The sequence below is a fragment of the Peromyscus eremicus genome, chromosome 17 (genome assembly GCF_949786415.1).
Source record: "Peromyscus eremicus chromosome 17, PerEre_H2_v1, whole genome shotgun sequence".
NCBI classification, from domain to species: Eukaryota; Metazoa; Chordata; class Mammalia; order Rodentia; family Cricetidae; genus Peromyscus; species Peromyscus eremicus.
The window spans coordinates 50,632,065-50,648,124 of record NC_081433.1 but is presented as its reverse complement, the minus strand read 5'-3'; the positions used below and the strand labels follow the sequence as shown (position 1 = coordinate 50,648,124).

General features: G+C 39.4%; 1 protein-coding gene across 1 annotated transcript in view; it reads left to right on the top strand.

Annotated features, from left to right (window-relative positions):
- Positions 1-16,060, top strand: part of Anxa10 (annexin A10) — a 58,104-nt gene that overhangs the window by 20,072 nt on the left and 21,972 nt on the right. Inside the window, exons 3-4 of the mRNA XM_059244464.1 lie at positions 1,277-1,371; positions 14,885-14,998. Coding sequence (XP_059100447.1) covers positions 1,277-1,371; positions 14,885-14,998 — 209 coding nt within the window. The remainder of the gene's footprint in view (positions 1-1,276; positions 1,372-14,884; positions 14,999-16,060) is intronic.

Genomic DNA, 16,060 nt, shown 5'->3' with positions numbered 1-16,060 from the left:
AAATAGATAGATAGATAGCAAAGAAGGCATTTACACTTCTAAGTTTTCTAAGATAAATACCCTAAGAAAAAAAGAGTTCTTGAGGCTTTAGATAGAAATTAATCTGTTTATATTTTAGTCAAGCTGGTGCAGAAGTTAAAGTTATTTTAGTCACTCTATTCTGAAATGCAACATAATAAAAAACAATCATGATAAACGACTGCTATGAATGTTGTGATGTGATATGATAATGCAATACTGTGATGTGAATAAGTAGAGGATGCACAACCCAGAAAGATGGCCTAGGTGATGGGTGAGAGACCATGTTCCATCCAAAGTCTGATAGTATCACTTCACCCAACTGAATTATGCAGATACCTCGTGATTTCATTATTTCCTTCTAGGTTGTTCTCCTTTCTTCTGTGGGTCCTACAAAAGCAGCCCTGTTTTCAGAACATGTGTTCATTATGAACCATGTATTTGACTGAACCATAGGAAGGATGTGGCGCTCAATTACTACTCATGGGCCTGAAAGTCAGGGAGGCTCTTGTTCAGGAGGGTAGACCAGATAGCTAAAGAAAAGCTAAATTTTCCTTACCTTCCAATGTTTCTTATGGGATTTTAGATGGAAGGAGTGCAGTGTATATAAGTAGCACTAATTGCAGAGAGAGAGAGACAGAGAGACAGAGACAGAGACAGAGACAGAGACAGAGAGAGACAGAGAGAGAGAGACAGAGAGGGAGAGGAGCATCAAGAATTCAGCAAGCACTTTGCTTCTTCCTATTCTCATGGGGTCTTCATTTATCATGGTCTTTTATTTCTTGTCCTGCCTCTCTGTTCTTGATCCAGCTGGGATCTCCCGCTCCCCTAAGCTCTCTCTCCCTGGACCCTTGCCCTTCATTACCCCCACTCAGGACAGGGACACGTGGCTCAGCCTGGGAGGAGGGGACTGGACCTGCCTGGACTGAATCTACCAGGTTGAACTCAATCCTCAGGGGAATCTTTGCCCTGGAGGAGATGGGAATGGGGGGTGGACTGGGGGGAAAGCAGGGCAGGGCGGGGAGGGGGCGGGAGGGGTAGAACAAAAGAATCCATGGCTGATATGTAAAATTAAATTAAATTATAAAATAAAAAAAGGAATTCAGCAAGCATTGCATGTGGTATCCAATTGTATTTAAACATAAAATTCTAACAGAGATAACACTTTCGCATTAGTTATGATTAATCCGTAAAGGGTGGAGTCTTCCTAGCTACTGTCAAAGAACTTCCTGAATTTTCTGTTCTGATTCCTTCCTAGACTGCAATAAGGACATGCTGATCGACATCCTAACGCAACGCAGCAATGCACAGCGGCAGATGATAGCTGGGGCCTACCAGAGCATGTATGGCAGGGTAAGACTTCTTCACCTTGACCTGTTACTAGGACAAGTGCCCAAGCACCAACACCCTTCTCAGAGAAATGGACCTATTATTTTCCTCAGTCTCACATTTCTGAACTCCGTGTTAGTTAAAAACGGTCTGTCTTGTTCTTACATGTTTCAAGGAACACGAGCATATCATGAAACGTATATATATGTATGAGGTATATTCACACAGTGTCTACCTGTGCTTTTCCAATTCATAGAGCTTCCCCCAAATGAGGAGCTGGGTAACCTTTTATCCCACTTGGTCCAATTATGCTCTAAGTGTTGAGCTGGGAACGCCTATATGGAGCTTTAGGGGAGGCATAGAGAGAACTAATGATCACCAGGGTCAAAAAATAATATCTTTTCCTCCAGTTCTCTGCAGGTCCTCATCCAGCTCTGAGCCAATGTGAATTTTCTTCCACCTTTTCTTCTCTGCAGCATGCAGTGATGGAGACCATTAAAAAACGAATGGCAGTTTAAAAATAGTTTAAGGCAATAAAACTATCCATGTTTTAAAGTAATCACATTCTAATTTCAAAGCAAGTACCATTAAGGAGTCTTTGCTTTTGTTATGCATTTAAACCACAGATTCAGAACAAAAACTCTTCAGGCCAAAAGGGCCTGAAATAGCAATTACATTGTCAACTGCACATTATCGATGAAACACTCTCATAAAACTTTCTCTGCAGAGTTAGTCCATATAAATTGACTCTGTCTCTAAAGCTCAGCCTTTGAACAACCATAACACTCACAACAAAAGGTATCCCTGAGTTTTAGAATGGTTAATGATCCAGAAAGCTCTGTGAGTGGCGAGATATGTTGAATTAAGCCAAAGGAGGAGACAGTATACCTTTTGTCCACAAGAAATTGTTACCTCAGCATGTGCTCCCAGGAATAACTTTCTTGCAAATAAAATGTAAACATAATCAAAATAGTACAGTTGTTAATCTAAGATGATCTAAATGTGCACAGGACTGTAAGTGATGGTATTTCTAGGGAACATTTTTTTTTTAATCCAAAGGTGTACCTACAACCTAGGTTTTCATATGACAAGTTAATTTAGGCCAAAGAACTTCTGTGTATCGAGCACTGCAAAATCATGACAAAGCAGGTTAAAATAAGACATAAGTTCCTTAGACGCAAGGAATTTAAAACCCATTGGAAAATAACTTGCCCTGGAGTGAAACCCTTTTCACTAAAATCTTAGAGTTGTTTACCCTGTTCTTTTGCTGGACAATTGGTATGTCATGGCTGACCACTAAATTGCTGAAGAAGTAGGACAACACAGATCCTGGCTTGTCTGTCACCTCAGAAGTACCATTGTCATTCCGTCAGTTGTCAAGCCCTACTATTTATCTTCCCCTCGCATTCTTCTCTTTCCCTCCACTACATATTCTTGACTTAGATCATCATGGTTTTTCTGCCCAGACTAATCCTAATTGATTCCTTCTACCAAACCTCTAGTCTCTCCTCCACCTCCCTTCTGTGCCTAGACCAGTCCACTATTCAACCTCAATCCAAAAATGAAGCAAAACCTAGAATTCTTCTAACATTGATTCTACTACTCTCCATCATAAATATCTATGTGTGCACGGCGCAAGCCTGAATCCTTTCTCATGGTATGAGAAGCCTTTCTTACTTCACTTTTATTTTGCATCTTCATTATGCTCTTCCTTTCTCTCCCCTTCTCCCTGTCTCCCTTCCTCTTCCTCTCCTCCTTTTCTCACTCTTGCTCTCTATTATACCATTATATATATATACATACATTACCATTAATGTATCCTCCAGGAAAGATCTGTAGTTTCTCACAGCACTCCTGCCTGACTCCTCATCTTTCGTCATGCTGCTTCATCTGTCTTCAGGAGCCTTGGTTTTCATTACAATGACTGTACCCATAACTGTACCCATAAAACTTCCAGACACTGGACACCCACTCCTCAAATTCAGTAGAACCTAACCCATGAATTTGTTTGTATCTGTTCCTCTTTACCAGTGTGCTAACTTGAATAACTTTTGTTCTGCCAGAGAGTAATGTTTGCTTCACACCAAGACTGTTTGATCAATGTCTACTGAATGGCAGTGACCTCATAGCTAAACTCCTCCAATAAGTTGCAATCAGACATTGGGTGCTCCTGAAAAGCTGTCCATCTTACCATGTGCTCTCTGCTCTAAACTAGGTGCTTCCTGCTTGAGTCCCCGGGGTCTCTGTACATTATATAAAGATACTGGCTATTGCTTTGTATTTATGTTTTACAAAGTTCGCTGTAACATCTAAAAAAAAAAATAGACTGGCTTATTTTGTACCTTCCCTTTAGAACTCAGTCCAAGGTCTAATATGGAAGAAGTTCTTCATTTAAAGTATAAGCCAGCCTAGAAAATTATGTTTGGCATAGTTGTCAGAATAAATAATGAGATTACCCACTGGTCTTTCCCACCAAAGCAAGTGTTGGGCTGTTAACAATGCAACAGGACCCAAGAGATGGGGAGAAGTTTGCTCATCCATGACAAGTGTGACAACCAGACAATGTTTCCACAAAGAGTTCAACTGGAGCATTAAAGCAATTCCTGTTCCCAGTTTTCAGCTGTAACAGGAATGGTCAGCTCTGAAATGTGTTGATTTCTATCGATCATTTAAGCACAGTATTGGTTGTGTAATTTTGTGCATGCCCAGAACAAAATCATGTGACTAAACTGTGCCTTCCACAGCCTCTCCTTAATGCCCTTTGTTCTCAACTAAGAATGTACCAGAATTGTCAAAGACAGTGAATACCCCACATTCTTCATGGTTTTCTTCAATGTCAACTACTCCAGCAAGTTTAATATATTTGACAAAGTCACCCACCCCAAGGTGCCCCGCCTGCAGGGCTTCAACAGGTTCTCGACCACCCTAAGGACGGAATGATAGGGACAGGAGATACAAGGAAACACACCAAGTCTGGATTCTGATCAAGGTGCAACTTTATTTTTTTCCAAGAGGGTTTATATAGTTTCTGCAGGGTGGGGGGAGCAAGAAGCTGTCATCTGCATAAGGTGGGGCAAGCTAAGGATGTTTGTATAGGATGTTTACAGGGTGAAAGGGTCAAGGGCTCTGCCTCAATGTCCTGTTGCTAGGCAACCTGACTGTAAGATGATCTAGTTCCCTGTCTTATGGGGGTCTGTATTTTTCCACTAACTAGAGATTCTATCCTTGTCCCTGACACCAAGGCATATACTAGTACCCATAACTCCCTCTCCTGTTCTTGTATGTGTGTGTCCACAACAATTACCATCTTAATATATCAACCCATTCTTGTTCATGACATGTCACCTCCCTCTGAAATACAATCTCCAGGAAGGAAAGAATATTTTATTCACCAGTCTATCCAGAGCACCCACCACAGTCTCATTGAAATGGTTGACAGTATTGACTGAATCATGATCCCTAAAATGCATATGTCAGCACCCTACCTCCCAGTGTGATTATATCTGGAAATAGATTTCTAAGGATGTTGAGGTTAAAAAAAAAAGGTAGATCCTTAGTCCAGTAGGACTTCTTTCATAACAGAAAGAGAGACCAAGGTTGTATGTATGATGAAAAGGAGGTAGCTGGTTACATACCAAGATAATGGACCTCTATAGAAACCAAACCTGCATACCAAGACTTTGGACTTTCTGCCCTCCACATTCTGAGACAGAAGCTCTAATATTTAGGCCTTTGGTATCCTGCTATGGCAGTCCAAGCTGTCTAGTTCCATTGGTACTATAAACATAGATGTGAATTATGAAGAGTTCATTTCTTCAAACTCACCTTGTTCTGAAATACACTTTCCCCTTTTGTCTCTGAGTTCCATGGTTAAAAATATCAATACCTACAGAGTAATATAGCTAGGAAGTACTTTTCTAGAAATTATCTGATCATGCCAGGCGGTGGTGGCACATGCCTTTAATCCCAGCACTTGGGAGGCAGAGGCAGGTGGATCTCTGTGAGTTCGAGGCCAGCCTGGTCTCCAAAGCAAGTTCCAGGAAAGGCACAAAGCTACACAGAGAAACCTTGTCTCGAAAAATAAATAAATAAATAAATAAATAAATAAATAAATAAATAAATAAATAAATAAATTATCTGATCTACTTTATACATGGTCCTCCTTCCTATAAGAAGAGTACTTCCTCCTTCAGACCTCACTTCTAGTTTGAAAAGGGGCAATGGATGTAGTTTTAGCCCAAAGACTGAGCTTCATTATATAGTTTATCATACATAAATATTTTACAAATAACTAATAGTAATTAAGATGAGTTAAATAATCCTTCTGATAAAAGTGGAAAGTTAGCCAGGCAGTGGTGCACACCTTTAATCCCAGCACTTGGGAGGCAGAGGCAGGCGGATCTCTGTGAGTTCGAGGCCAGCCTGGTCTACAGAGCGAGTTTCAGGAAAGGCGCAAAGCTACACAGAGAAACCTCAAAAAACCAAAAAAAAAAAAAAAAAAAAAAAAAAACAACTGGAAAGTTAACAGACAAGAAAAATAATTTCTAATTTCTAAAAATATCAAAGTTCCACAAATTCAGAAAATCACTTCTGCAGTTTCCTTATTGAAATTATTTCTCTTTGGAATGACTTAAACAGTATCTGCTAAGGCAGGAAAGAGGAACAAGAGGAGAGGGGAAGAAAGAGTGGAAAACTGACCATATAGTCATTCCTGCATTAAAAGTGGCCCCACTGTGCTTCAGTTGATCTCTATGTAAGGCATTCTGTAAATTCACACTTCTACCCACATGCATTATGATTCCTGTTCCTCTTAAGTTATCAGCAACACTGGATTATATGAAGCTTCTGCAGCATAACCAGTTCATCATTAAGGGTGTAACTGAAATCTCACTGCAGTGTTAACCAGTCTGTCATACAGGTGTAATTGAAATCTCACTGCAGTTTTAACCATTCTTTAATACAGGTGTAACTGAAATCTCACTGCAGTGTTAACCAGTCTGTCATACAGGTGTAACTGAAATCTCATTGCAGTTTTAATCATTTTATAGTACAGATGTAACTGAATCCTCACTGCAGTTTTAACCACTCCATGATACAGTTGTAACCGAAAGCTCACTGCAGTTTTAACTTACCTTTTTTCCCTGATCAAGTGTAATGGTGGGTATCTCTCCATGTTTCTTTTATAAACAAGACGTTGCCTCTTTGCCGTTAGCACTTTGCATTCTTTATATGTTTTTCTTTCAGCATTTTGCACTTTTATATTGATATGTAGGCATTTGTTTATTTATACTACTGATTTCTTGAGATTATGCTAATAGATTGAAAATGTTTTATTTAAATACATAGTTATATTTTATATAAGATGACTATTTTTGTAATTGTAATTATATATAGATGTATATAATTAAATTATATATCTATATATTTTAGAGATATGCACTAAGAACTACAAAAGGTGTAATATTTTAATTTATTTACAAGACAGCAAATTAATCAACCAAGATGACATGGATGTTGGTACAGAAGACTCTTGAGTGAAAGACAAAAGAAATTTCAGTGCTATCATTAGTAACAGTCAAACATGTCTATTGGTGAAATTATTAAGGCCACTCCACGTAGTTAAAAGTGAGGTTTATTTTGTGAGGTAACTTACAAGTGAATGGATAGGTAACAGGGTCTGGGAAAGGTGTGGTGCAGTCTGGCGGTGTTCTCTGGAGAACTCTGCTAAGTCTACCTACAGCATCCAGGGTCCAGGAACCAAGAGAGCTGGCCCAACCGGATCTCAGGTCTTCAGGGTCCTCTCTCGGCCCCGTCTTGTAGGCATGACAAGTACCAAAGCCTCAATGGGGGTTGGAACTTTCAGATCAAAGCTGGAATGGCTACCCACTACACACGTCTCAGCTGTTTGCAATAGTTCCTTGAACTATGTGAAGATGCTCTCATGTGATGGGTTGCATTGTAGCCAAGAGACACAGGAATTCAGAAAACAAAAGTCTTTAAAATGGGCAGAATGCATGACTACCTTTACTTTTTAGGGAGATCTTACCTCTGTCTTCACAGCATTATGTAAACATCCTTAGAGAAGCAGGACAAAAGGAAAGGCTGCCAGTGCCTCACTGTTCATAATATTTATAAATATGAGACTGTGAGAGTACTGCCACCTCCCTGCTTTAACCCCAGTTTCTATGCAACTCTGACAACAACTGATACATGTTATGACTGTATCAAATGTAATCCGTTCTGACTACTCAGAACAACAAAATCTGCCAGATTATCAATTTGTCTTAATCTTCATTAAAGCTCCTATAAACAGGATTTTCCACAACACAGAAAGTAAGATGGCATATTATACCTAACAATACCTTCACTGAGTCCTAGAGCCAATGAGCTAACAATTCCACATGTCATCAGGGATAAATCTGAAAATTTCAAGTGTTCTTCTTTTCAAATTTAACACCGACTCTCTATTTGGCTTGGATTTTCATCTGGGTCATTCAGTGTGGTGTATTAGATATGAAATTATTTTCACCTTGGCCATAAGAAGAACGTCTAAGGTGGGCCTATCATCTGTAATAATCTTAGCTATTGCCACTGTGAATGCATTCCAAGGTCACGATACTGTAGTCCAACCCTGTTCAAGGTAGCAAGGCTATTGTTCTTGCTTTACCGACAGAAACCTGTCAACTTCCATTTCAGTAGCTTTAACTTTATCTTTTGTTGTATTATCTCCAACTTATAATTAGGACTATTATTTGGAATTGTTAAATGTGGGAGGAACAAGGTCGTTTTAGAATATTCCATAAAGCCAATATGTCCTACAAAGAGAGGGTATATTCAACAGAATAGAAATTATTCTTACATAGTCCAGGACTACAAGAATCCTGACAGAGTGCAAGTAGGTAAAGCAGAATCACATTAGAATTCTTGTGCCCACCTTGGGTAGGCTACCAGTAAGGATAAAAGTATAGACCAAACATTATGCCCAGGGGTCAGCAAGGAGAAAAAAAATGAACATCAGGCTCAGGAATAGTACTGTTAGGATATCTAATATGAAGTGTGAATCTGCATAACCTTGCTACCCCTCGTTATGAGCATTGTCAAGGGGAGACTGGAAGGAAGTGATACTTTTCCCTTGCGCTACTGTACCTGGGGACCAAATGTCCCACTGAGCTGAGCACATCAAAAGGAAAGAAGGGAAACAGAGTCAGAATTCTTACTAGGTTGATCAATTAAGAGCACATAGCTGGTGCAGAACATTGTAGATCTATGAAATATTTGGATTCTACTCTATTTTTGGCATGCTTTAGTAAAAATATATATATATATATATATATATATATATATATATATATATATATATATAAACAACAAAAATCTACAAACAAACACATAACATGGTCAGTCCAGAAAACCTAAAATACAACATGGATTAGTCTCAAGGACCAGGTTAATGTGGGACTGAAAACAGACCTAAAATAGCAGCACTGTGACTTGGAAATTTGCAACTGTGGGTAGCTCCAAAAAGGAATATAGTTGGCCAGGAGTACAGGGCAATGCCCTGTGAGCTGACTTCTTTTCTGCAGAAAAATCATGTCAAATTTAACAGAAGTCACAAGATTGGCAAGCGACAGAAACCTTGACATGTGAGACTTTGAGGACCTCAGTAGATACCTAGCTGATGATGAGGTGTGTTTTATGATATCCAGCGTGCTGGCAGACCTTGGGGACAATGGTGTAACGTGGGGGATGCAGGCTAAATTACTGGCTAGGCTCCAGATGGCTGTAAGAATGACATCAAAGGTACTAGCAGAAATCACAATAATTTCAACAGTTACAGACCCAACGAAACACATAATTTATAATTTTCAAGCATTAAGCCAAATCAATCAGCCTAACAGCTCAAATGTGAGTAGCAAGGTTAATTCATCAAAGGGGCAAACCCAATCACCAGAACTATGAAGACAGCATTGGTTATGCCCCTGGATAACCATAGTCCAGTTCTACATGACTTTGCTACCTATGTCAAATGACCCAATAAGTATTTTCCTATCTGCATGTACTGTCCAACATTTCACATTAATATCCAAAACAAATAATTTTAAGAACTAATACCTGCTTTCCCTCAGGCATTTTCAAGGTCACCTTGAAAGTCAGCCTATTTCCTTATCTTCTACTTTCCATTTTTCCACTAGGTTTTTTTTTTTTCTTCAAGTGTTCCTCTCTCCATTGCTGGCAAATTCTTTCTAGAGAATGCTTGTTATATTTATATTTGTATTGAGAGGGGCACCTTTTGGATTAGTCAGTTTTCTGTCACTCTAACAAAGTGTCTGAGACAACATATAAAGAGAAAACATTTATAGTGGCCCACACTTTTGGAAGTTTTAATGCAGTAGCAAGTGAACCTGTTGATTTTGGACCTTTGGTGAGCTGCCACAGCATCGTGATGAAAGAATGTGGCAGAGCAGAATTGCTCATCTCACAGCTGGGAAGGAAAGTGCAGGGGGAAGAAGAAGGGAGGGAAGGGAAGGGAAGAGAAGGGAAGGGAAGGGAAGGGAAGGGAAGGGAAGGGAAGGGAAGGGAAGGGAAGGGAAGGAAAGGGAAGGGAAGGGAAGGAAAAGGAAAGGAAGGGAAGGAAAAGGAAGGGAAAGGACTGGTGTCTCTCCACCCTCATGCCCCCAATGACTTAAGAAACTCCCACAGGTCCCACCTCACAAAGATTCCATCCCCTCCCAACAGAGGTATACTGGGGACCAAGCATTTAATGTGTGAGCCTCCGAGGAACATTCCAGATCCAAACTGTTCCAACTCCAGTGTGCTGTATTACTCTAGAAGAACAATAATCATTCTCATCAGACAAAAAAAAGCAACCCATGCTTCCGTTAAAACCCAAGACCTTAAATGAAATGTGACAGTATCTGTGGGGCTGCAGCTGTTTGGAAGAACATTGTCTTACTGCAACAAAGTAACACAACAACTTTTGCAAACATCTTTGTAATGAAACACAATTGTGTGTTTGCACAGAGGTCACACAGTGAACAGAATTAAGACAGATTCTGATTTTCACTCTATGTGCTCGCCTTTTGAGTATTTCAATAATAGGCCGTATTTTATGAAAAGCATATTAAAGAGTTCCCCTGAGACTATCCAAACAAGGAAGATGTCATATTCCCACCTCTGACCCCGTTCCACCCATTAGAAGATGAGACTAAGAGAAATCACGGATGAGAAACTGTCGTTTTACTTTTAATTTAATCAGAGTGGTCAGAACGGTTCGGAGGTGGCACCGAACAGCTCAATTTGAAAAGCAAGCACTCATTAGCTTAATGGAAGGCCAAGCTGTGATTCCGGCAGAGCCTGCTTCGGGGCAAGGCTTGAGAAAAGAGGAAATCAGAGGCAAGGAAGCTGGGGAAAGTCACACTCCAAAGGTTGCACCTGAGAAGTTATTTATGTGACTCCAAGTGAGAATTTAAGGCTCTAATTAGGAAGCCGATTTGAATGTTCCTCTTTGAACTTTTAAAGTATACTTATTTAAACATACAATTCAATATTTATCTTCACAGCTGAAGGCACAGTCTCCTTCCTGGTGCCCTGATAATAGCATGCTTTTCCCACCTCGATAGGCCTCGCCCTGCTGTGCACTGTGCCCTGGTTATTATACTGATTTCTGCACCCTCCACTCATGGGAGGCTGCTGGGAGCAGAGATTGCTTTCCTTGTTTATTTTCAAACTGCCAAGAATGACTACAAACAAATCATGGTTGAATTACATGTTGCCCTATCCATTCACTTGCTCTCTTTGTTCTTATTTTATAAATACTTAGTAGTTAGCAGGCACAGCTCCATGGGCTGATGAAAGAGCCATGAATATAGAGCAGGTCAAATCTCTGCCACGACGGAGCCATGCCATGGCTTGGTAAGAAGGACCATGACTTGGTAAAATAAGTCGGTTTGAAGACGGTAGGTACTGTGGAATAAAGACAAAGGTAGATGAGATATGGGTGGAGTGCTGGGGGCCTGCCTGACTAAGTGGCTTTCTGAGTTTTTCAGAGAAGGCTGAGGGCTGAGATACACTGGGGAAGAGCATGAAAGGAGGAATGAAGGTCAAAGTCAGATGCTAGAGCAGATCTGCTGTTCCTGAAGCAGGGAGGAGACCACATTGCTAGAGTAGACCAATTGGGAGCAGGGAGAAGACCACCATAGCTGGAGCTGACCGATTAGGAGCAGGGAGAAGAGCAACGAAGGCCAAGAAGCGATCACAAAGTGTCTTGAGTCTTGTAAACCTGGAAAGAATTTACACTTCTATTTATGTGCAATAAACATATCCAGGGCCCACTTTCTTCAGAGACAAACCGTAAGCCATGTAGAAGAATGACGATGTTTACTTCCACGTGGGGGAAACTTTAAGGCAGAAGAATGATTTTTCTGAATTGTGTTTTTTCAGAACATTATCATCAGATGTTTAAAGAGAATATATATATATATTGGTTTTTTGAGACAGGGTTTCTCTGTGTAGCTTTGCGCCTTTCCTGGATCTTGCTCTGTAGCTCAGGCTGGCCTCGAACAGAGATCCGTCTGCCTCCCGAGTGCTGGGATTAAAGGCGTGCACCACCACCGCCCGGCTGAAGAGAATACAGAGAGTAAGCACAGAAGGAAAGCTCGTTAGACAGCTGCTCTGTTACTGTAGAAGAAAGACAATGATGGCCCGGCCAAGGCTTACAGAAGCGGAAGCTGCAATGGTTGGCCAGTTCTAAGATCGCAAGCACATGCTGCTTAACAAGCGCAGGGGCCGAGCAAGGCATTAGACGACGTCATTGCAGGAACAACGCAGACTGACTGCACTTCCTCAAGTGAGGAAACCATGAGTCACTAAGTAATGGGAACGTCTCATCTCCGCTGTATTCTTACAGAATCGCCATACGGGCAGCCCACAGAACACGTTGTATTTCTAAGTTAGAGACAACAGACTGTACTGACAATGGGGTATGGTAAAAAGAGAAGAAATGGAAGACAACAAGCAAAGCTCTGAGCTAGGGAGACAGTAAGAGACGGAGACGAGGAAGACAAGAAGATGGAAGACATACTGTATTGCCATTGTTTATAGCTAAAGATTACTGACTTGCAAGCATTGATCAATACTTTGGGAGTACATTTTGGAGTGTTAAAAATATTTTTGACTAAAGCCTTATAATGCTTATGCTAATCTTGTGAGAAGGGCTGTTGTTTTCTTTACTCAGAGGGATAAAAATACAAAGAAATTTAGTAATCTTCTTTTATCCTCATGCTAATAATTTAAACATTTATAGCATAGTGACTGTAAAGGGTGTTTAATATGGCTTCTTTCACTAAAACTGTTATTCAACTGAATTTTTAAAAACTAACTTACTGTAGCTCTTTCTGTCTATCTCTCTGTCTTTGTCTCTCTCTGTCTCTCTGTCTCTCTCTCTGTCTCTGTCTCTCTCTCTCTTTCACACACACACACACACACACACACACACACACACACACACTGAAAATATAGATATATATCGCCATCTAGTGGCAATCTTAACTTCAGTTTGCAGTGAAATACATATTTGATATTTGTCTAGAATATGTATAATGTATAAACTAAAGATGCTGTTGTATACTTATGGGATGAGAACAGAGATACAGAGATCTCAGAGAACAAACAAAAGTGCTTAAAGAGTAAATCAAAGACTTGGAATGCTCACATTATCTTCAACTTAAATAGTACATTTATTCTCTCCACATAATTGAAAGCTATTTCTTTTCCGCATTTATTTATTCATGTATTTGCTTATTATTTTATTTTATGGATTAATTTACATATTACATATGTTCTATTTATATGTTGTATACACAACACTGTCATATAGCTAAATCCTGAGTTTAAAAGTCTTTTGAGGCAATTCGTGTGTCGATAGACACTGGAAAAATATACGCATATAAAGTTTTATCAAATACCCAGATGATTATAATATAATAAATTCAAAATTATTCGGGTGTCAAATAAGGAATCAACTGAGGTTTAGTGGAAGGCTGGGGGGCCAGGAGTGTTACAAGTGTTCAAGTGTTACACCGTTGCATCACCTGCCTGAGCATCCTTATCTCTTCCAAATGGCATACTCAATTTGTCCATTTGCAATCGCATTTTCAATGCACTGCATCATATCTTGTAGATCACAAGCTCCTCGTTCAAATGTATATGCTGTATTCACCATCTAGGCTCCCCGTCCCCTGCATACCATTACAGAACAGACTACCTAGGCATGGTGGCACTCACCTGTAATCGTAGCTCATCCAGGAGGGTAGTGAATCCAAAGCCAACCTAGGCTATACAGCAAAACTGTTTAAAAAAACATCCAGGCACTGTCTCTTATTTCTCACGTACACAGTGCACTACTTGCAGCTAATTATAGGACTGATGCAGTGAATCAAAATTCTTTTCGCATCCTCAAGGTCCATTCTGGAAGATAGCAGCAATAAACAGTGGTGATTTAGACCCTCACACTCTCCCATCTACTTTGTTCATATCCTCATTTTTCCAGGAACATGTCTCTGTGCACTTGAAAGCATGTTGGAATAAACAATATCTGAGTCTCCATATACATTTAGATTTCAAACCAACTTGATATTGACTTAAAGTTAGCTTGAGGACTTCATACGTACATTCTACTTTACCCTGGCCAATGTCTTCACTGTCCTTCAAGTTTATGTCTTCTGATATCCTCTTAGCCTTGTAAATAAAGTCTGACTAGTTTGAATTTATTCTAATAGAGTTCATTATGCCTTAGTAATAGTGTAAAATACTAAATACAATTGCACTATTTTCAATAGACCTAGATACACTTGACAGGTTTTAACAAAACATAATAAACTTTAAATATCTTTCAATTGTCCTGATAAACATTCAGAAATGGATTCTAGCAGTTTTTAATTTTTTGGTATATCAGAAAAACAGAAAGCAAAATCTAAAGTATCCATTTAATATTTTATACCTGCATTCCAAGATCTAGAACATAGAATTATTTTTTCTCTTTAAGTATTTAACATTCAGTATCTTAAATAATGTGACTGTTATATGATTAAATCAATTTCTGTCAGCTTTTAGTTTATTAAATAACCAAGTACACCCTCCTAAAAGAGACTTGTATAACGAGGAAATAATTTTAGGATTGATGGTTCCATTAGTTCTACCCAAAAAACCAAAGACTCCAAGCTGAAATGTTGTCAGGTTCAATGTTTATTTTCACAAGTAAACAAAAAGAGGCATGTGGGTTGAGGAATATAAAAAGAAGTAGCTGATGTGACTAAAATTTCCACATGCTCGGTCATTCATAGATGTGATTAAAGCAGTCATTTCACTGCAAATGCTTGAATCCATTGTCTGGTGTAACCCAAGGGTATATGTGTGTCAAAACCACACTTATCATTGGATGATATAGAAAGGACATCTTCATAGAAGATGCCTCACAGTCATAGTTCTCGTGTGCATTTGGTGAGTGTTACAATTTTTATGTTTAACTTTTTCTCCATAGGACCTGATTACAGATCTGAAGGAGCAACTTTCATCCCACTTCAAAGAAGTGATGGTGGGCCTGATGTATCCACCACCATCTTATGACGCTCATGAACTCTGGCATGCCATGAAGGTAGTGATTGACCCAATAAGATATGTGCATCAGATGCAGGCTGATCCAATAATACACCTATGACAGGGACAGGCTCAGATTTCAACAGAGAGACTTCCCTATGATGCTCCTGCAGTTTATATGATTGGGGAGGTAAAGAAGAATATTTAATATGTAACCATGGAAATACTTTGGTAAAAGAGGCTTTCTTAGAAAAAGGAGTCTCTGAGTCAAGAGGCTGGGACCAGCCTATTCTTTGGGTGTAGAGACTCAAATATAAATAGTCTCCAAGTTCAGTCATCTCCAAGCTCAGCTCCAGCAGGAATGAGTAAGTTAGCCTTCCATGCTGCTCACAGTGTCTTTCTTCTATATGCATTCTCAAGTTGAAATTTAAAATCACAAGAATCTTCTAAAATTATTTATAAACATTTAACTCAGGAGCAAAGTAAAATACTGAATCAGGGACAAAATATCCATGACAATTTAAATTAACTACATATGGAAAGTATTGCTCGGATGCAATAAAATTTTACTTCTAAAGAATTAAGATCTTACAGAAAAGTCATTTTCATGAAATAAATTACAGGTTTGTTGCAGATTTTATTGTATGAGAACATGGGGACTGGGGGTCCTTTGACTTCTTTCAAATGCTGGCATTAAACTCCTGTAGACTGTTAAAAATCCTTCCATAATATGCTTGCCAAAGATCAGATCACCACAATGTGTGGCAGAGATGAGGCAAGAGACAAAAAATTAAAGATACATGGATTTTAGCCATAACATTTCCTGATCAGAATAGTGATTTTATAAAATCCAGAGGAATTCCAACTAATCACACTTTTTCAAAATTTCACATGCCAATCCCCCATTTCTTATGAAACTATGTGGAAGAAATCTGCAAGAATGAGGTCATATGTGATTGTTGAGAAGGAGCCAGCAAGCTTTCTCAGCACATCACAAAATGGTAAGGTGTCCCAAGGACTTTCTGAAAGAGATGTGCTTCAAGACCTTCAAGACCCATGACCACAGATCATTACCTTGGATGCTAAAAGATCCCACAGAACAAACACAGCCAGTTCCAAT